At 42.7% G+C, this 20,366-nt stretch overlaps 1 protein-coding gene across 3 annotated transcripts; it reads left to right on the top strand.

Moving 5' to 3' along the window:
- Positions 1-3,990: 3,990 nt before the first annotated feature.
- Positions 3,991-20,300, top strand: kmt5c (lysine methyltransferase 5C). 3 transcript variants are annotated; one of them, XM_046416487.1, is made up of 11 exons: positions 3,991-4,378; positions 4,821-4,953; positions 5,641-5,806; positions 6,304-6,413; positions 7,083-7,246; positions 8,486-8,505; positions 8,738-8,874; positions 8,998-9,170; positions 10,768-17,914; positions 18,080-19,436; positions 19,685-20,300. In XM_046416487.1, the coding sequence occupies exons 2-9, from the start codon at positions 4,841-4,843 to the stop codon at positions 16,137-16,139; spliced, it is 6,255 nt and encodes a 2,084-aa protein (XP_046272443.1). In that variant the 5' UTR covers positions 3,991-4,378; positions 4,821-4,840; the 3' UTR covers positions 16,140-17,914; positions 18,080-19,436; positions 19,685-20,300. The 3 variants fall into 3 exon arrangements, with proteins under 3 accessions (XP_046272443.1, XP_046272444.1, XP_046272445.1); XM_046416488.1 differs by lacking the exon at positions 19,685-20,300 and having other exon boundaries at positions 18,113-18,920; XM_046416489.1 differs by lacking the exon at positions 19,685-20,300 and having other exon boundaries at positions 8,998-9,158; positions 18,080-18,920.
- Positions 20,301-20,366: the final 66 nt, after the last annotated feature.

A 20,366-nucleotide genomic window follows, 5' to 3' on the forward strand; every position in this document is an offset into this window, starting at 1 on the left:
CTGGCTGTTGAAATGAGCATAAAGAGCCACAGACGGGGAGAATTTTCACACACAGTATTACAGATGATCAAAGCGGATCCTGTGACAGCTGTGAACTCTCGAACCACTCAGTCCCCCCTGCCTGGGTTCAGATTCACAGATGCATTTTGCTTGTTTATGCACACTCCTGTTTTAAATGCACCCGTCTCTTTTAATGTCACAGTAAGGCCATTTTGCATCCCTTCCACCTAAACGTTCAGTCGGCACACAGGGTGCTCCCAGTGACAGCACAGGCTGCCGCAGCTGGTGGGAAAAGCAGCCCGCTTTCTGCAGCGTCTAAAGGGCATCTCGCTGCTCGTTTCCAACACCCCGAACACTTTCTCCCGCGTTGCATAAGCGGCGTGTCTGGCTTTGTTTGTCTCCTGTCTGTCCGGGTGTGAACACGTGTGACCGCAGCTCCCCAGAATGCAAAGACGGTAAATACTGGCCTCCATTGGTCCTTGTCCTCCCACTCTCTCACCAAGAGGTTCTGCTCAAAGTCCCGCCTGGCTCTCTAACGGTCCACAGACGGCGCAGCTCACAGCAGAGCGGGCAGGTGGAAAACAAAACATCATGTGACATCTTGTTCAGTTTACGTCCAGTGAGATCAACTCAGGAAGTCCAGTTCAAATTGACATAAATGGCATGATGAAATAATATTTATATTCGTATCCCAAGAAGAACGCATCTTTAAACAACATTAGTGCAGGACAAGACGACTTTGTGTTGAGGTTTTAAGGAGGAGTTGAGCCTTGACGTGCCGGTGAGTCCACAGAGACTCCGAGGGATCATTTGTAAATCTCACACACACACACACACACCTGGAAGCTAAGGTGATGTGGGAAGACATCTGAAAATGCACAGAAGTTAAAGGTATTAAAGTCAAATGACGAAAAGCTAAGGGGTGACTGCTGTGTCGTCAACAACCCAAAATAATAAATGAACACGCGGCTCGTGTGAGAGACAACACAGTGCTGAAACATTACGTCCTCTGGACAAATGGCCCAGTACAGGTCACTTTCATTCCCATTTTCATAGCTGTACAAACCTCTGCTTCTAACATGTTTTTACTCTGTATTTATTGTTGTTATTACCTCTAAGATTCTGGTCTTTAATTACCTTTTTTTTGTTCATATTATTTTTACTGTCAAACTTAACGTTAGATACAGCAAGCTTGTTTGTGTAGGATTTTTTTAATCAATCAGGGACATTTTGCACCATGCACTATCGCTGGGTAGATATGAAATTATTAGATTATTACAATTATGAAAAAGAAACAGCAGAAGATTAACTGTATTTTTATTTGTATTTGATTTGTTATCAAATCAATCACAAATTGTCTCTGTTACAAGGTAGAAATAAAACATAGAATTTGTATATTTGTGTCTGGGTTTTGTTCTCAGTCTTTCTGGCTACAGTGTGAGGAATATTAAACATTTCACCTCCACGTGGAAAGCGGAAGCTGTCACAAACGACTCACGTGGCATTGGAAGTGTAGTGCTGTAACTCTGACATCTTTCTGATTTTCTTTTTCATTTCAGCATTAGTCAGTGGCAGAAGTGGCCTCTTTCCCACTGTGTGAGTATTTTTACTAACTCAAAGAGATTCACTTTAATTCTCTTTATACAGCCAATGAAAAGACAGCTGCTCTGACAGTATGTTATTTACAAACAACAAAACGACATAAATGTATGAATAAAGCGTGTCACCTGTGTCAGACAGCACTCTGACCCAATCAGAAAGAGTCTGTCGACTGACCACGTTAAGTGAACTCGGTCTGCCTCCATCTGTGTGTCAGTTTTGCGGTCCTTATTGTTTCCTCTTTGCTTATCTTTCATGGTTTTCTGTCACTTTCTGGCATGAAAAGCATGAAGCAGTGACAACCTTTCAGAGGCAATGAGCCCAAAACAACTGCATCGCAAAGCATGAAACGGTTGCTCGAAATATGACCACAGTCTGCTTAACTGTATGAAAACCATTTTCATTTCACACAGCCCTCCAAAACTAAAATTCAGAATGGGTTTAATGAGATGGAAAAGACGTAATAAAATCTAGAAAAAGCATGTAATATGTTTGCTGAAAGCGCAGCAACCGGCACTTGTTTCTGCAGAAACACCTGATGGAGGCTAACATTGACATCCAGTGGCTGAACGCTGCTTGTGATGCTCCTGCAGATTTACAGTAAAGTCACCGCCTGCCAGCCTGTAAGGCACTGAAGGCTGCGACCGAGTCCCCTTCTGCACTGAGGGTGTGGAGGACACTCACTGATGAATGTGAAAACCAGATCATAATCACTGCTGAGTTCATTCAGCTACAGGAAACACCTCAGCAGAGCCTTTGTGGAGACACAGTGAAGTATGCAGTAGCGCTACTTTCCGAGACCTTTCAACACTCAAGATGAGTTTCAGGGAAAATCACAGAGTTCAGCTTCACTTAACTTTGGATAAAATTTCCCTTGAGCAGTTTCACTGTTCAGTTAATGAATATTTATCAGCTACATGCATCTTAAAATAGATTTGCAAATAGATAGCATAGCCTAAAAGGTTGATGTGTTTCTCATTGGTAACACAAAACAATGTAAATACAGCACATAAGGGAACAGTTTTTATGCCCATCTGCAAAGCAGGATCTATCAGTGTGGACTTTGGCCCAGCAGGTTCCAAAGGTACATTTTTAGCCGAGGGAAGGTGTGCATCAGGCACCGAAGGTTTGCACATTTCAAACAGTGTGTGAGATAATGTGCTGTTTGGAAGTTAACTTTGAACCTTTAAAGGGACACAGAGTGAACAAAATGTAAACAACAGCCCAAACTCACCGTAGCTTTCAAACTGATTGATGGGACATTTAATAACTGTGCTATCACTACACAACTCAGGCTCTTATTAAGTCCTCGTTAAACCTGGCTAATTAAAAAACCTCATTGCTTAACCTATATCTGCAATTTGTAATAAATAGTACAGATGAAATGTAATTGTATTTTTCAAAAACACTAACACGAGGTATTCAGTGACTCACTAATTAAAATGTTATACAAATAACTCTTCTTAACAATCCCATCCACAGACATCTAATCAGTAGTCGTGGAATATGTGAGGCCAGCACATACTTTTACTGGGATGTTACAAACATATCGCAAAGACTGTTTTTCTCAAAAATGTTATTTATTTTTCATTACGTGTCCCCTGCGGTTGACATCGGGGTCAATCTTTTCCACACAAACCACTGCAGCCTCTCCTCTGCAGGTCTCCCAGAGGCCTGGTGGTCTGACCTGTTCTACATTCAGCTGTTTGTGGCAGCCGGATCAAAGAAATGCAAGGCGGTGTGGACAATCCACTACTTTGTGCAGCTTGACACTGGATATAGGCAGGCTGTGCAGACACACAAATCAAAATTCTATTCTGCCTCACTCGGTGCATTGTTTACTGGAAAAAAGACTGGTGGAAAATGGTTTAAAATGAGGAGTAAGATCCACTGTTCCTTACAATGGACATGGGTTAAATGTGTATTTTGAAAGGCTTGAAGGGCTGCAGAAATCTCAGTGAATTATAGCTAATACTCTCATGAAGAACAGGTGTAACATACAATGACACGTTTGATCACTTATCTCTCTTACTGCCAAAGACGGTGCTACCATTTTGAAAAGATGTGCCTCGATGGCCACACCCCCCATGTGAAACGTCACAGAAAGCCCAGGATGTCCCTCTTCGCTGCCCATCAGAACACAAACAGACTGCATGCATGGTGCTTGAAATAAAGGCATCAATGTTAAATCGCTCACGGATGCCAAATATGAATTTCCGGGTCTCGAGAGGCTGGATGGCAGTGCGTGTGAGTGATTCTATGTGATACCTCCCAGCATCAACATTGTAAAACTCAGCCCATGAACCCACCCATAAACAATCCGACCAATCACAGAGTTTAAATAAACTATGCTGGGTTTGATTTGTAAAATTAACCTTGACCTCAGCGAATGGTGCTGCTTGTGGGCGTGGCCAACACTAGTTGGGTTGCACTGGACGTTGCCCATCAACTTTTGCTACTAGATGAGCGATGTGCAAAGCTAGTTAGCTAGCTAGATAACATATACATTTTTAACCCAGTTTGTCATTTTGTGGTGCATTTCTGCTTTTGCAGTGCAGCCGGGATTTGTAGTCGCCAACAACACTGCAAATTCCAGGAGTGACGGGGAGACTCCATTTTCGTTTACGCGGCTGGGCTACCCACCAAGACGGCGGAAAGCTAGCTGGCTGTGTTGCTAGGCTAACTTTCCCTGCCAGGCGAACGGGAGCCAGAGCAAGCTAGCGGCTTGCGATAAATTGTCTATCTGACGATACTTTCGTTGGCAACAAAAGACTCCCAGGTAAGTTTGGGGAAACCACATTGCTAGCGTGCATCCCTGTGAGAGTGCTCTGCTGCACAGGTAGGCTCTCAGTACCTGGGTTTCATCCACGGTCCAATGCAGTCATGATACGTTAGCTGCAGGCCGTCAGTGCAACAGTAATATTAGCACCCTCACTCCTCAGCTGATAACCTAGCATGTTTCCCCAGCAAGCTCGCGTGCTAAGCGAATGTGCAGTGGGAGCTGATGTGAGCCCGGTCACATCCCTGACTTAAACGTGAACAGTCACCGCTTTTTACATCCTTAGGACACGGAATTCAGATTAGAGTTATTTGCAAGTTTAGCAAGCGAGTTACTAACTAATGTTGTGTGATTCGGAGACTGGATGAGCTGGAATTTCCAGCTGATTATTGCTGAGGTTTGTTGTTGTTGTCATAGCGGTACTTTGACCCTGTGATTGCAGCATGCTGATGGTGGGAGGCGATGGACGGATGCACTAGAATGAGTGTGAAGGAGCTGTGTGAGACCGATGACCTGGCCACCAGTTTGGTGCTGGACCCTCTGCTGGGCTTCAGCACCCACAAAATGAACATCAGGTAATCTGTCACTCAAGAAATGTCAGTTCAAGTAAGCTCACAATCCCAAAATTAACACTCGAAATATTCGCATTCACACAACTGTTCATTAATTATTTCTGTTGGATTTCCACATCTGTACAGTATTTTTCCAGTCGTTTCTGTTCTGCATATTTGCATGGCTGCTGGGACATGTTCTGAGCATGTCATGACACCCAGACCTGTCTTCAAGGTGTCTTATAAAGAAACATGATACAAGTTTTATTCTGAATTAGAATGTTCAAATACAGTTAAAACTATTGTCCCTGGGAAAAGATGCACAAATAATTAACAATAATTATCTCAGTTCTTAACATATTTGTAAGTAACATTTAGCCATGTTAAGCTTAACTGATGACTGCTTTTGGAGTTTATGCAGTTTGGCCCATCAAGTAATAGAAACATTAAATTAACAACACAAAAGTCAAGATTTTTTTTTTATCTTGTAATGTTGTGGGTTTTTTTTTGTGAAGCCAAGAAGTGTTTACAAACAAGCCTGGATACAAAAATGTTTTGATCAAGTAGTCTTCGGAAATCTAATGTAAATTTCCACTTAAATTATCATTTCACACAGACGTGACCCCTTGGACTAACACAGACAGTGTTTGAACTTTGTCCTGTGACTCTTTCTGCTCTTCTCACGTGCTGTTATCTGCCTTCCTGCTTTAGCCCCCCGCCGGAGGTCCGGCGTTGGGGTAATCTCAAAGAGACCCTGTTGCGCTTTCAGCGCACACACGACTTCAACGCGACGTTCGAGGCGCTGACTGTGGGCGAACTGGCGGGCGACTATTTCAATGCTTTGGGAAGCCACCGTCAGGAGCTGCTGAGGCAACATGTAGGCTGCTTTTTAAGCTCACAAATCAGTATGACTTAAGGTTGTCGAAAATATTGATTTACTTCAATGCTTTTTCGATACCACACGTTTGAAACAGTATAAGAGAGCACTGTAGCTGTAAAACAGGTTTATGATCAGAATTCAACCCAAGGCTGCACAGATTATTGTAAATGTGTTGATACCTGTTCAGTGACTTGTTCTGTGGCAGCTCTGTGTGCAGGTTGTTTGTCCTTGTGTGTTTAGGACTTTGTTTTCTTTTCGCTGTGGTATTGAAACAGGTATTGAGTGGTGTTTTTTAATAGTGTTGTATCAAAGTGTAAAAAATGTGATATTCTGACAACCTTAGTATGAATATAAAATTTGACAAAATCAATCAAGACATTTTGTACATGGAAGTCTCCCTCTTTCAATGTCTGTATTCGTTTAGTAGAAAGCTACCACTGATTTTTGAATTTGTCACTTCAGAACAGAATCTAAACCGCCTGTGATGTCTGCAGGTGTATCGCTACCTCAGTGCCTTCCTGTTGGATAGCGGCATCAAGATAGAGTCCTGTGACAGATACTCTTCAGAGACCAACGGAGCAAAGATAACCTCAACGAGGCACTGGTAATCACTCTCACTCTCAAAGTTGTATTTGTCAGGGCAGCGACCACCTGAACGATAATGGAGGTCTTTTGATACGCATGTGCTCGGCTCAGCTTGAATTCGATTTGCATCTCCATCACAACAGGGCTGCCCACTTAAACATATGTTTTATCTTGAGCCGCTAAAGATTAAAAGCATCAGGCTGATTCATGGCTGTGACTGGTGGTCAGAAGGGCAGCTGGAAAACGGTGGATAAACACATTTCATTTGCTGTGAGTGTTTTTCGGTCTTGCTGCGTGGCAGGTAAAAGAATTTGCTCACCTGTTGCAGGTGAACCGTTTGCAGTAAAAGAGCGTTTGTTGTTTGCAGCTTGTCATCTAGCGTCTCACTGTGGTTGTTTCGGCTTATACTCTTCATCACTGCAATACTGAATATGAGGTCACAAAGGTTTGCTAATTCAGGGTTAAATGCATTTAATTTCCTACAAATTATTCCCAATCAAAGTTATGTGTTATTTTGTTGCTTTTAGGCAGCAGTAACTTAATGTGACTCCTACAGCTGAAAGCAAACATGAAGCAACAGTAAAGTGAAGCAGATATGGGAAAGTACCCCCAGGAGTGCTAACAAGAAACCTGGACGGTGTTTTATTATTAATTGAAGGTGTGTGACGTGTGAATTGGTGCTCCGCAGGTTTGCAGGCGAGCGGGTGGAGGTCCTGCTGGGCTGCATAGCAGAGCTGAGCCCCGCTGACAGCGCTGTGCTGAGGGCAGGAGTCAATGACTTCAGTGTGATGTATTCCACACGCAAACGCTGCGCTCAGCTCTGGCTCGGGCCTGCAGCTTTCATTAACCATGGTGAGTTTGTTTACATTCATGACTCATTCTTTCTACACACACACACACACACACACACACACACACAGATGTACCAATTCACAAATTTCATAGCTGATAGGAGTGCTGCCTGTGAGTTTTATCAGCAGCACGCGTTTACCTGCCTGGAGTAAATCTTTAAAGGCACAGTCTGTGAGCCAAATGTCCACAAAAGCTAATCCAAATATCAACATTTAAGACAAGACTGGAGGCTCAGCAGTTAAGTCTTAGCATTGTTTTTTTCTAATAATGTTTAATTACTTACATTCAGAGTGTATGTGAGTAATTAAACATTATTAGAAAAGAAGAAGCGAAAAAGAAGCATATATTTTCCATTACAGTCATGTGGTTGACCTCAACATGCTCTGTGAGGTCAAACTTCAACTGTGTGTCCATTTTTTTGTAATTTATATGGCAAAGATGAATTTGTTGGTCTTAGAATAAGTGTTTACCAGTTTTAGATTCCAGTAAGAAAATGTGTTCAGATGCGTCATACAGTACCTTTCAGGTGACAATATTAACATTTATTATGTGTCTGAAGACGTCTCACGCCACACAATGAATATGTTGTGTGGCTTACATCAAAAACACAGATTTATCCTAAAGCCATTTTGCACCACAGTGGAAAGTGTTAATTCAGTGTTAGCTGTGAATGTTTTTTTTGTTGACACGTCTGTACCTGAATCTTAAATATAGATGGTTCCACCTTCTAAAATGTGAATATTTGCAGGTTTTCAAAAACGTTATGTGATAATAAATGAAATATTTTTGGGTTTTGGGCTGTACAACACAGCGATTAACAATTTTCACTATTTAGTGACGTTTCATAGACCAACTTGTTCACTCATTAACAACAAAAAAAACAACTTAATATAATGTAATCTAATGTATTTTTTTTTTAAAGACATAGCTTCATCATATGAATATTTTGTCAACCACAGAAGTTATTACAGAATTCAGTTTGCTCTTCACAGACCACATGTGAGCCCACACTGTGACCTGAATAATAACTTGTTCAAAGGTCCAGTGAAATTTTGGTTCTTCCATCCACTCAGGTTCCGACAAGAGCTTTTTCTTTAATGTAGTTTGAGAGTTAATCAGCTTATCCTTTGCAAAATGCTAATCAACAGAACGTCGGGTGCTTTATTGGTTGATGAATTTTAATAACTTTAAACCTTATATTTCTCTGTTTTTCTCTGTTTTTTTCTTTCTGGATTGAAGACTGCAAACCAAACTGCAAGGTAATCAGCAACATTTATCAGTCCTGTGCACTGAGCAGATTTGACAAATTGAAGGGATTGAAGTATTAATCTCATAGATGTTTAGGAAGATTTAACATATTGAAATCTGTATTTTAGATACAGGATTTCACTCCTGCTCTGTTTCTTGCTTTGTGTTAACGTATCCCATGGGTTAACCAACCAGTCTTTGTCTTTGCTGTTTTTTTCCCCTTTCTTCTTTTCACCCACCCAGTTTGTCCCTGGTGAGAAGAATATCGCTTGTGTTGAAGCGATTCGACCCATCTCACCTGGGGAGGAGATCACTTGTTACTATGGTGCCAGCTTTTTTGGGGAAGGCAATGAAATGTGTGAATGCTGCACCTGTGAGAGGTGTGTCCATTATCTGAGCAGACGGTGTCTTTATTATCTCAGAAGTGAAGGTTTCGTTTATCAGATTTGTGGAGGGGGGTTTGTTAAGTTAATTTTCATTTTGTAATTTTAACTGTTCTTCAGGAACGGAGAGGGTCACTTCAGACACAGAGGAAAGCGGCCCGAATGTGAGGAAACAAAGGACCCTGTGGGCCAGAAATACCGACTGAGAGAGCGATATCTTCGTCATCACAGAGAGAAGGGGCACTTTGCTACGAGGCCGACAATACCAGGAATACACTCAGGTATCTTTACAGGTAACAGCTTTAGGATTTTCCCTGAAATGACGTTGTACTAGCAGTTATTCTATCTGGTAGCGATGCCAACATTTCTAACCGCAAGTAACAAAATAAACACTGACAGTCAGCCAATTCAGGCTGAAGATTTCCAAAGCTGGCTTCCTGAAATGACTCTCAGCACTGCAGAACTGGCTCCAAACCAACTGCCAGGAATATTATCTGCACAAAGCAATGAGTGATGTCAAGAATAACAACCTGTAAGAGTAAAGTCTCGATGGTGATTCAGTGGATGTTAAATGTAGCATCAAATTGAGAGAATTAAGGACAACCAGTGCGGCTCATTCATTCAGCTGGAATTCTTTTTTTACGGTCACTGTACATCATAATTAAGATAACAAAATATCTTTTCAGTAAACCTTTTGTAAAAGTCAGCTTTCAGCACTCGCCTGCTGGGTAGATGAATTGCTAAATTAAACTTGAATATTAACTGTGTTTTATTAATTGTGAGGAAATAAATGTTTGTCTATTTTTAAATGTGACCTGACTGATTTCTAACGAGAAATTTCTGTGGCACTAAAACTGCGGTGCTATAGCGATAGTATCTCTGTGAAAAGACAAAGTTTTTTTTTTCTTCATGTGTCAGACTTGATATAATTCAGTTGAAAGTCATCAGGGTGACCTTTTGAAAGCTTTGAAACTTGCATTGTCTGCTGCTGAAAATCATTTCCATCAGTCACGTACACCTCATGTATCTGTACTGCGTTAGACCTGAAACGAGTTCAGAGTAACGCGGTCAGTGAACTGTTCAATATAGTTTCAGTCTTTGGAAACACATTGGACTGTTGAATAGCTCTGTAATTACTGTGAACGCAGCGCCTCCGGGCCCTGTTAAAAATACAGGTTTGAAATATGATCTGTGGAGCTGTCTTCTTCTGGTCGGTTGGTCATTTGCTTGTTCGTTGTGCTGCTGTTTGAACAGATTGTCGTTGGTCAGACAATTGCTGGTTTTACTTTAATAAGGACGAAAGTGCTTCCTTCAGTGTTGACGGGATGTTAGGCCAGACGTGTGACCAATCACACTGCGGGCGGGACATTGAGCGATACAACCCAGTGTTCACTGCAGACAGAAGACATTTCCCATATGAACTCTGGACTGGAGAATCATGTCAGGACTTTGTCCATTTGTAATACGCTCAGCCGTTGGTGTAGTGTGTTTTGGGCTGGGAGACATGATCGTTTGATTCCTGGTAAAGAGACTGACTATGAATATTGTCGTCTTTGTACATCATGAACACTTTTACGAGCATCACATGTTTTGTCAGCACCACAGGAAGTCTTGTCATCTGCTGTGCAGTAAATTGCCTCACAGATAAAAACCTGAAAACATAAAATGAATTAAAGTTTATTGAATTGGTCACTTTAAACACGTTAATGTTTCTTTTGTTTTTTTTTTAACAGATGTTACTTACTATTTTAGTTAACATTTTTTTAATAATTGAACGCAGTAGAATTTCAGTATTGCCATTGTTGCTATTTGTGTTGAATAAACACCTTTATTAGCGCTTACAGCAGCTCCAAGTTCAACTGTCTCTTTGTTGTTGTCTCTGATTCACAGCCATCCCCTCAAGGAATTCCTTTACCCAGCAGATGAGGAGAAATGCCTTGAAGAACAGAAAACTTAGTCAGACAAAGAAGTGGAGACGAGAGAAGCACAGACGATCAGGAAACCACCCGCTGAAATCCTCCTCAGTCAAACAGTGTCGGACGGTTCCACTTTTGTCCCAGGTTACTCTGAGGGACCTGAGAATCAGAGTGCGGCGCCACTCAGTGGATTTTTTACTCAACTGTAAGGATCCAAAAAGCAAAGAAAGGGCCCTTCTTCAACAGCTGGAGGAAGTGAAGCCAAACAATAGCAGGTTGACTGAACCGACTACGACTGTTAAAGAAAATAACATCAGTGAGGTGAACTTGAAGCCTTTCACTCTAAATTCCTCCATGTCTGTTCATCAGAAAAGCAGACCTGCAGTAAGTAGCACAGGCCTTAATGGAAAGCCTGTTAAAGTGGTGGACAGGCGGACAGTTTGCAAAAGGAACTCTTCGAGAGCCAGGAGCAAAGCTGACGCTGCCCATCCAACAGGGTCCAGCAACACAGCCAACGCTCCTGTTTGTCACCCTGTCGAAAATGACAAAACCTGCTTCTCAGTAAAACATGAGATGACTGAAAAAGCAGCCACCGAGTGTCAAAGCAACAGCAAGTCCAACAGTGTTGTATCCTGCAACATCAACACGGCTCAAAGTCCAGCAGCTGAGCCTACGCAGCCTGGGACCATCAAAGCTTCATCCCTGTTAGAAGTTTGTCAGAGCGTCACAGATAGACTGAAGAAAGCTACGGACAATCCACTCATGCCGCTGAAGCAATACCTTACAGTCAGCCTCACAAGGTTATCAATGCCACAGTGTTTAGAAGCAGAAAAGTCCTCTGAAGATAGGACAGAAAGTGTGGTGGTTAGAGGAAGGACCCGGCAGAGTCTGAGACCAGCAGCTCTGAAAGTGCAGCCAATAGGAAGAGTGTCCAGATCTCAGCAAAGACAGGGAGGAAGTTCAGAGATCTGTGCAGCTGAAGGTAACAGAGGGGTCAGGGAAATGTTTTTCAAGGCCATCGATAAAGTAAATGTGAGAAAGCGACATGCGAGTGAATCTGTGGGTGATTTATCCCACAGCGAGAAAGAGGGGAACGACAAGGTTATCGAAATACAGACCGTGTCAGAAGAAAAAGATGATATACTGAAGGCACAGCAGGACACAGTAAAAGGCAAAATTGAAGGGCAGAAAGAAGAGAGAAATTCTGCAGTTACAGAATGTAAAAATAACAAGGCCCCAGAAGATGTGAAAGAGTCTGATTGTAAAACAGCACCCGGCGAAAAACCTAGAGGACAAAATGACACACAGTGTGCTAGAAATAAAATCAAGGATGCATGTAAGGAGGAGGGAGTCGTTAAACGATCAGAACATGTAGCTAGGAGTGTGAATAAACAGCCAGCAAGTAGGCATGAAGAAGATATTGTCATAAAGCAGGCAAAGGTTCTGCTATCTGATATTTTAAGAAAAGATGAAACTTTAATAGATAAGAGATTACATGGAGATATTGTAGGAAAAGGGTTTTCTTCCTTGGCCTCTAAAGAAACACAGAGTGCTGGGGGGGAAGGAGAAAAGACTGAAATAAATGGAGGCAGGTACCAGTGTTCAGTGCAGAGGAGGATTCTGAGGCGGCGAATGCTGATGCCGAGAGCGGCTAAAACAAAAGCAGAATGTAAGCAAAGCACCAAGGGACATTTGAGCAAAGAAGATCCAGCTGCAGTGAAGACTGACTCGAGTAAGGATGCTGTGCATTTTCAGTTACCGCAGACGAACAATAACCCACCGGCTACCTGCCTCAACCCACTACCTCATGAGTCACTAATTTCAGCAAAAGCCACAATGAATCTGCCTCCAGATACCAATCCACAGGCACACACACAGTCCAACATACCTTTGAAGAAACGTACATTTCGCAATTCTGTGGAAACAGACTCAGAACAAGCTTTGAATTCTGCCTCAGATCAAGCCTCTAAAGAAAGCACTGATGTAAATGCATCTACAGAGCTGAAACAGGGCCTTACCACATGTCCAGAGGAGAGTAGCAAAATGAAAAGAGAGGTGAAAGGCAGGTGTAGGAGAACAGAAGTCCAGAGGTTAACCTCCAATAAGATCTTGACCTTTAGTGGAGGGCTTCGCTCGCGAACTAATGAAGTTCAGCGAAGCCATTTGTCGAGAAAAGTTCGAAAGTGTAAATTAGAGAGGCGAAATCTGGATGACATTGACAAGACACCAGTGAGTGATAAGCTTGCAGAGGAGAAACAAGCTGAGGATCCTGCTGAAGTCCAACAGCAGTGCGTAGTAAATCCATCTCCAAATAAATCTGAACAGGAAGATCCATTGGAAACGTTAATCCAGGAAGGTGAATTGGAGGAGACAAAGCCGGGCACCAATTTAAAGATTCGGTTCAAGAGGAGAAGGGGGAGAGTATGGGAGATGCAAGGAGTAGGATTTGAAAACGCGGCATTAAAAATGGAAAAAGGAGACGAGTTGGTGGCGTGTGATCCTTTCAAAGCCATCATGGACTCCGTATCAGTTTTAAACATGGAGATGGAGGCAGCTCAGGCTCATGTGCAGGCGAGTCAGAAGTCAAAGAACAGATTGCATCGTTTGAAAAGACGAGGCGAGAGGCTTTGTGGAAGGCAGATCACGAACGTCCCCTTAGATGGAAAATCAGACAAAGACCTTAAAAAGGCATGTAGACCCAGTGAAACAGCCTTCGACAAAGTAGAAATTAAAGAGAGACTTGATGGGGAACTTGCAGACAGAGTCAAGCTGCTGCCAGAAAAAACTGAGAGTGACAGCGAGGTGTTGTCAGCTATAGGGAATGAAACAAAAATTGAAGATCGTTTTCTAAAGAATTGCTGCTTGTTTGAAAGTGGGTCACACCAGAAACTGCAGCCTGAAGTGGATTTTAAAGTGGATTCAAATGGTCTTCCGTTACCAGTGATTAAACTGCGTAGAAAGACGGAAGATATTTGGGAGGTGGACAGCAAAGAGGAGCTCAGACAAACTGAACTTAAAGTGGAGCCCGGTGTTAAGAGAGAGATGAAGGGTCACATTTTTGTTAAACAAAAGAAAGGGTGTCTTGATTTTAGCAAGCTCAAAGAGGAGTGCCAGTCTTCGTATAGACTGAACAGCAACTCGTCCCTCCTCAAAACAGAGCCGCCGTCGTTTTCCTTATCTCTGTCGCCGCTGTCTCTGTCTTCCCCTCTTAATGACAGTGAAAGTGAAGTTATGTCATTTCCTGCAGACGCAGTCGCCGAAAGGCCAGAGATGCACAGTGGAGGAAGGAAACAGAGGCACAAAATGGAGAGACCACGCAAGTGTGGGCCTGTGGAAACACCCACCACTTGCCTTAGTCACACTCTCCAACAAATTGACAACAGTCTCTCCAGGCTCTCTGAAGGCTTGTGTTCATCTCAGGCTTTGGAAAAGCCGACAGCCTGTTCCATTCCTTCTAATTCTGTCATCCACCCCCCGTCCCAGTCTCCTCCATTCACAACTGCAGATAACATGCTCTCCAGTGAGCCCAGCTTCACAAACTGTTGTGACGATATCCTGGACTTTCAGTGTCTCAACTTTGAGGGCTATTATCAGCCACAGAATATACTTCCATCTTCCCCATCAGATCTGTGTTCACTGGATCCACCCACAGATCCTTTCAGCAGTCCCCTCTCTCACAGCCCGTCTGATACATGGACCACCGAAACGCCATACCTTGGCCCTCCCAGTCCAGGAAATAACTTTACCAGTGAGGATCTACAGTTTTTTCCAGGTCTAATTTCTTCAAAAAGTGACTCTGTTCCTCTGGAATGTGAAGCAAAGGATACCTCGAAAGACAGAAACCCACCAAACCCCAGTTTCAGTTTTTCAGCTCTTGCTAACTCTGACTTGAGTGCCAAGGATCGGATTCTAGGTAAAAATCTAGGAATGAGGCTGTCCAGAGAAGACTTCAAAGCTCAGCCCCTATCTGTTGGTAAGCCTCGGTTTTTTGGTGCAACATCATCTTCTGTTACATCTCAAATGCCAGTTACTTTAACCCAACCCTCCATCAATGTCAAGGAGAGCACCAGTCAATCAAAAGTTCAGTCTAGCCTCAGAACCCAGGGTCCCTTCCATCGTGTGACCATTCCTAATAAATCCCAGTCATTTGCAAGTAATCAGCCAGTCAGAGGAGTGTCCCAGAGCTGCTTGACTAAATCCGTCCCGCCATCTCAGATGTCTAACAAATTCCTCTCTCCTCAACTCTTCACTGTGAAAAATCCCAATCCTCCCGACAATCCATTCAAATTCCACGAGAAAACCTCTACAGTCATTCACAGAGTGCTCAAGTTTCAAGGGGGTAACCCGACTCAGAACTTGTACAGTGCACCTTGTAAGGATACCTTGGCTGCTGGCAGCCCTATCATCACATCCAGGACACTTGGTGCAAAATCGGGTGCTTTTGAAAAGACCCAGCACACTCAGAAACTAGGTGTTAGTTCAGACGGTCATCATAAAGACAACATCTCTGTTCAAGGTTTTGGAAAGGATGCGGGTCATCTTTCCAGCAACCCCAACAGGTCCAACCCTCATTTCGGTAAACTCAACTCCCCTTTCCCTCAGTCTTTTGTTAAAAGTAAAATGTCCTCTGACAAACATGACAGTGTTGAAGCCAACATGACGTGCAAAAACCTTTCAGCCCTGCCAAGACCTTTCTTTATGAGCAAAATGTCAGATGGTTATTCAACACCTCAAGACAAGAGTTTAAGACAGGAAAAATCCACAACCTCAGACAAGCACCAGCCATGTTACACTCAGCAAGACCCCTTTGATTTTAGCTTTGGCTCGTCTCTTTCGCCCGTGTCTCAGGACAACAGCCCCCAAATGATCCACAGTACACCTCCTGGTACGCCAGCACCAGCAAACAAGAGTCACCCCTCAGTCTCCTCAGCCTCTTTCCCTTATGGCTATCAAGGTCCACCTTACGTACTAAACTTCAGTGGAGATCATTCATTGACCCTGGGTCTCAGGGACGGGGCTGATGGTTGCCCAGGATTAGGCCCGGCAAACTACACCTACCACTGCCTGATGGAACCTTCAGGCACCCAAGGGCGGCTGGTTCTCGAGCCCTGTGGACCCCAGCTGTCTAACCCAGCGTCTTTCTCCTTGGGTGGGTTTTCGGGGCTCAAAGGTCAGGACGAGCATTGTAGGAAGGACATGCAGCAACAATTCCAGCCTGGGGAACACCAAGGCCCACCACACTATGGACCTGTCACCTCTCACTCCATGGGTGCTACAAAACCCAAGAGGGTGAGGTTAGTGGTGACAGATGGCACAGTAGACTTAGATCTCCAGTACTCGGATTGATTTATACCCTCTGGAGTCACTGAACATGCTGATGGCGGCTCAAACATTTTCTGCCAGAAGATGCTTTTGTAAACACTGTAATTGATAGTCTAGCAGTTATTAAAGCCCGCTGACTGATTTTTTCCTAAAACCTTATTTGATGGACTATTCATGTATGAATGAAGGGTTTTATGTAAAGCGGGTGTGTCAGTGTGTTTTAACTACTGTAAGATTTCTTTTTTTAATATCCACTACAGTTTGCTGAGAATACCAAATTAAACAGAGCATTAATATATTTGTGGCTTAGAGTTTGAACTTACAAGCCCTGTAAACAATGAAAGCCCTCTTATTGTACTGTACCGTAGCCGTATGAATTTTTCTATACCTTGTATGGCAGTAGAGACAGGAGCACCACCATCGGTTGCTGGTACTCGTATTTGTTGGTTTTCAAAAGGCAGCTTTGTGCCTCAGTCTTTGATATGTTCTTGTGACTTTTTGAGGCCCCTGTTGAAACTGTCCAACCCTCCTTTTTATACTCACAGTAAGCCCTTTTCTCACTTTGTGTGTGTGTGTGTGTGCGTGTGCATGTGGGTTTTGAGGGATCAAAGTGAGCTGTGTTATTGTACCTGATTGTGTGACTGTTGCATTCCCAAACTTTAGTAAGATCCTTAAGTGCATCGATGAAAGTTTGTGCATGAACGGCATACAGTAAGGCGATTTCCCCACCTGAATATATTCAAGGATAACTCTAGTGGGTGAAGACATGCGTGACCTGAGCTGCACCTGCTCGCAGCTGCTTCCTCGAGTACCTGAGTGGATGAGTGAGTGAGAGTAACTGCAATATGTTGTTTTTCCAGGCCAGTTGTGCTTAATGAATTGAAGCATAGTGCAACATGAGATCTTTGTAATGGGAATTTTCCCAAATGAACACATTGAGATCTTACCATCTTACCAAGTGACAATCTTCTCACAGAGTAACTTACTTTTGCCATTTCTTTGGCCTTTTTTTTTTATTTTATTTTTATTTTTTTCCAAAGGTTGAAGGTTCACCTACAGTAGTCATTGTCTGCTGTTTTGTTGTTGCTGACAGAGGTACATGTTTATATTTAATTAGTTAACTGAGTTTTTTTGCTATTGATTGCAAAAGTCACATGAGCATTACTCCCCTTTTCATGATGTGCTGTGTTTTAACCCATTTGACATCATTGGGCAGGCGTGTTCAGTGTGACTGCACAGCTCTACATTTACTACCACGAAAATGTACTGTCTCCACATGGAAAGGCCAATTATTTATTTTAATATTCTCATCCTTGAAATGGTGCTTTAATGTAATTTATACCATTGATTGTTAAACTATTAAATGTTTTTATTATTATTTAATGGGACAAAATATTGAAATGAATATTTACATGGAGAATTTAATTTCACAGCCTTTGACATCCAGTTTTTCAGTTGTTACAGGTAAAAAAAATGTTTTGACTTTTTTCTAATTGGCAGTTATTACTGAAAATCTGCTGTAGAAATGTACAAATGTAGCCTATATCATTAAAGACGCTTAATTCGTTTTGTATTTTCTCTTTGACTCTTCTTTTAATACTTGAATTTGTCTGTCTAATGACGTACCTTTCTGTGTTGTTTGGTTGTGTCCTCCATAGGCTGACATTTAAAAGAAATGGTCTGGCAATTAATTCCTCATTCATTCAAATCTCACCACATTCTGGGATGCATATGTGTCCCAAACTGCAGTACGTCAACATAACCAGCAGGAGAATCTCCTGAGACGTCTCTTTAGCCCGGTGAGCTGAGACTTTTGTTTGTTCAAATCCTGTTTAAATGGTCTCCACAAAATGTTAATTTATAAAGCGTTGAGTCTGAGAGAAAAAATATAAATCTGTTTTACCCCAGTAGTTTTCAGATGTAATAGTTGTGGACTTTTCTCTGTACTGCATTTATCATTTCAGATTGAACATATAATCTAATAGATTATGATGTAGTCCTACAGATGAAGTTACCCTGAAGTTTCTGAAAGAGAGTCAGCTCCAGCATCACCAGCTTTGCAACTTTAAAGTAATACTCACACATTAAAACATCAGTCCAGTACTGTTTATGATCCTGAAACTGGCCCTTCTGAGTGAGTACTTTTACTTTTGAGTGTATTTTGATTAAGAACAAGTTATAATCCTCACATCTAAAGTCAAGCGTGCAGAGAAAGTTTGGTAAAATTGTCTGTGTGGTGTTTTGCTTCGTGTCACGTCTGCCTCGACGTCGGTTTAAAGGCTCGAGGCGAGCGTTCATCCTCCTGGTTTTAGAGCTCAGCCTTCACCTCCTTCCTCTCTACCTGTGCTTCCATCCTACCCAGCCAGCGTTTGTGTTCTTCCCCTCCATCCCTTCATCTCCTCGTCCTCTTCCTCCTGCAGCATGTGACCCACTTCTGCTTTTTCTTTCTAGCTCTCAGACGCAGCAGAGCAGTTAATTCTGATGCCAAGTATAACAGTTTTCTCGTAATGAGGACGGAAAGAGAGGGAGGGATTATCCGTTACAGTAGTGAGGGGAAGTCTTGGAGATGGTACAGTTAAAGGGACAGAAAAACCAGAGAAAAACAAAACTGTGACAGATATTAATATTAAAACCCAGCGTTTCCCCTACTGTCAGAGCAGAGTACACAGCTTTATTCTGCTTGGATTTATGCACCCATTAATTCAGCATCAGTCTTATCACAATATGATTTCTCCAGTTTTATCCCCTTTTAACCAGCAGTGGAAGAACTACTCAGATCCTCTAAAAACAAAAGAAAAAAGAAAAGTGAAAATGAGACCTGGATTTAAAATCCTGCTTAAGTAAAGGTAAAATATCAGCTCTGACTTTTATATTTGGAATTATTAAATTGTTCATTCAAGGTGTCAACAGCATTTTACTGTTGTCGTAGGTCAGTGTGGAGGTGACAGGATTCAGGAAAGGGCCACAAGAGCCAACCTTTTGAAGCAGGCCATTGCTCCACCTTAAAAATTAATCGTTAAGATCCCACTCGCTCCTCATCTTACTTACCTCACAATTTCATTAAACCTCAACTAAATGTAAACATCTATGTCTGTAGCTACGTGCCTCCATGTTCCTCATGCTCAGGACTCTGGGGATCATAATCTGTTATAGCTGCATGAAATGGCCGACTGTGTTGGGTTTCTGCTGGGTTTTGTTCTGGACTGCTGGAGCCGGCAGCAGCAACAGCAGCAGCAGTCCTCCTTGTGGCGAAGGAGCCAGGAAACGCAAACGCCTGTAACCCTGAGAAACAACAGACAGGGAGGAGGGAGCTTTAGAAAGGTGCAGTGGCACAATGCACATTATTTCCCAGGTGGAAGGTGGCTCTAAATGCCTGGATGCCGTATGAGGTGTCAGTGCATTAGTGTAAATTATGACTGTGACAAACGCCTGTGTGGCTGACGGGTGGGGTGGGGTGGGGGTTTGAATAAATATGTCAGCTGCACAAGCTCTTGTCATTATTATGGTCTTCTTTGTTTATTAAGTCTGACTGTCTGCTAATAAAGGGACTCCCCTGTCTCCTTCTGCAGGGCGTGAGGGGTTTTGATGGAGCTCCACAATCCCTTTCAGGTTACTGAAACTGCTTGCTTACTCTCACCCAATTAATACTGCTGGAGCCTAATGAACCAAACCTGTTAAACACACCCGCCCCTCGATGCATACGCACTCAGTCAGTCAAAGCAGCAGCGCTGGCACACGCAGGCCGACTGGATCGATGCAAACCTAATTTAAAAAACCGGATAGATCGGATGGTGTGATACTTTTAATACTGTGCAAGAAACTTATCTCCGCATGAGTCACTGACTGAGTGAGGAGGTGGTCAGCCCCCGCTGTGTGAGGGTTTCATTTCATTCACATCCGTTTCTCAATGCCCAGCTTGGAGCTAATGGATGTAATGTTAATGAGGGAGAAAATAAAGTGAGAGATGGTGATATTTAGAATTATTAATGTCACTTCTAAGAGCTGAGATGTCAGGGTTTGCCTGTCAGTATAACCACAGCCTGCCTCACCGCGGCTGAGATATGACGCCACAACATGCAGTATGGTATGTGTGAGCACATCTAATGTTATATTTAGTCACGAGCGAGTGGAAGGTTCTACTAAAAAGCAGATTGCATCTAGAGCTGAAATGATCAGGACTGAAGCCAAGACAGCTTCTGGATGGCAATATATTTGATGTTTTTCTTTATCATGGGTTACATTGGGCTCTCA

Source organism: Scatophagus argus, chromosome 16, assembly GCF_020382885.2.
Source record: "Scatophagus argus isolate fScaArg1 chromosome 16, fScaArg1.pri, whole genome shotgun sequence".
Lineage (NCBI taxonomy): Eukaryota > Metazoa > Chordata > Actinopteri > Scatophagidae > Scatophagus > Scatophagus argus.

What these genes read in the sequence shown, in the direction of transcription:
- kmt5c (XM_046416487.1), top strand. Translation starts at nt 4,841, where the DNA reads ATGGACGGATGCACTAGAATGAGTGTGAAGGAGCTGTGTGAGACCGAT. An exon ending in ACCCACAAAATGAACATCAG is followed by an intron (nt 4,954 to 5,640) that starts GTAATCTGTCAC and finishes TTCCTGCTTTAG; the next exon opens with CCCCCCGCCGGAGGTCCGGC. An exon ending in AGGAGCTGCTGAGGCAACAT is followed by an intron (nt 5,807 to 6,303) that starts GTAGGCTGCTTT and finishes TGATGTCTGCAG; the next exon opens with GTGTATCGCTACCTCAGTGC.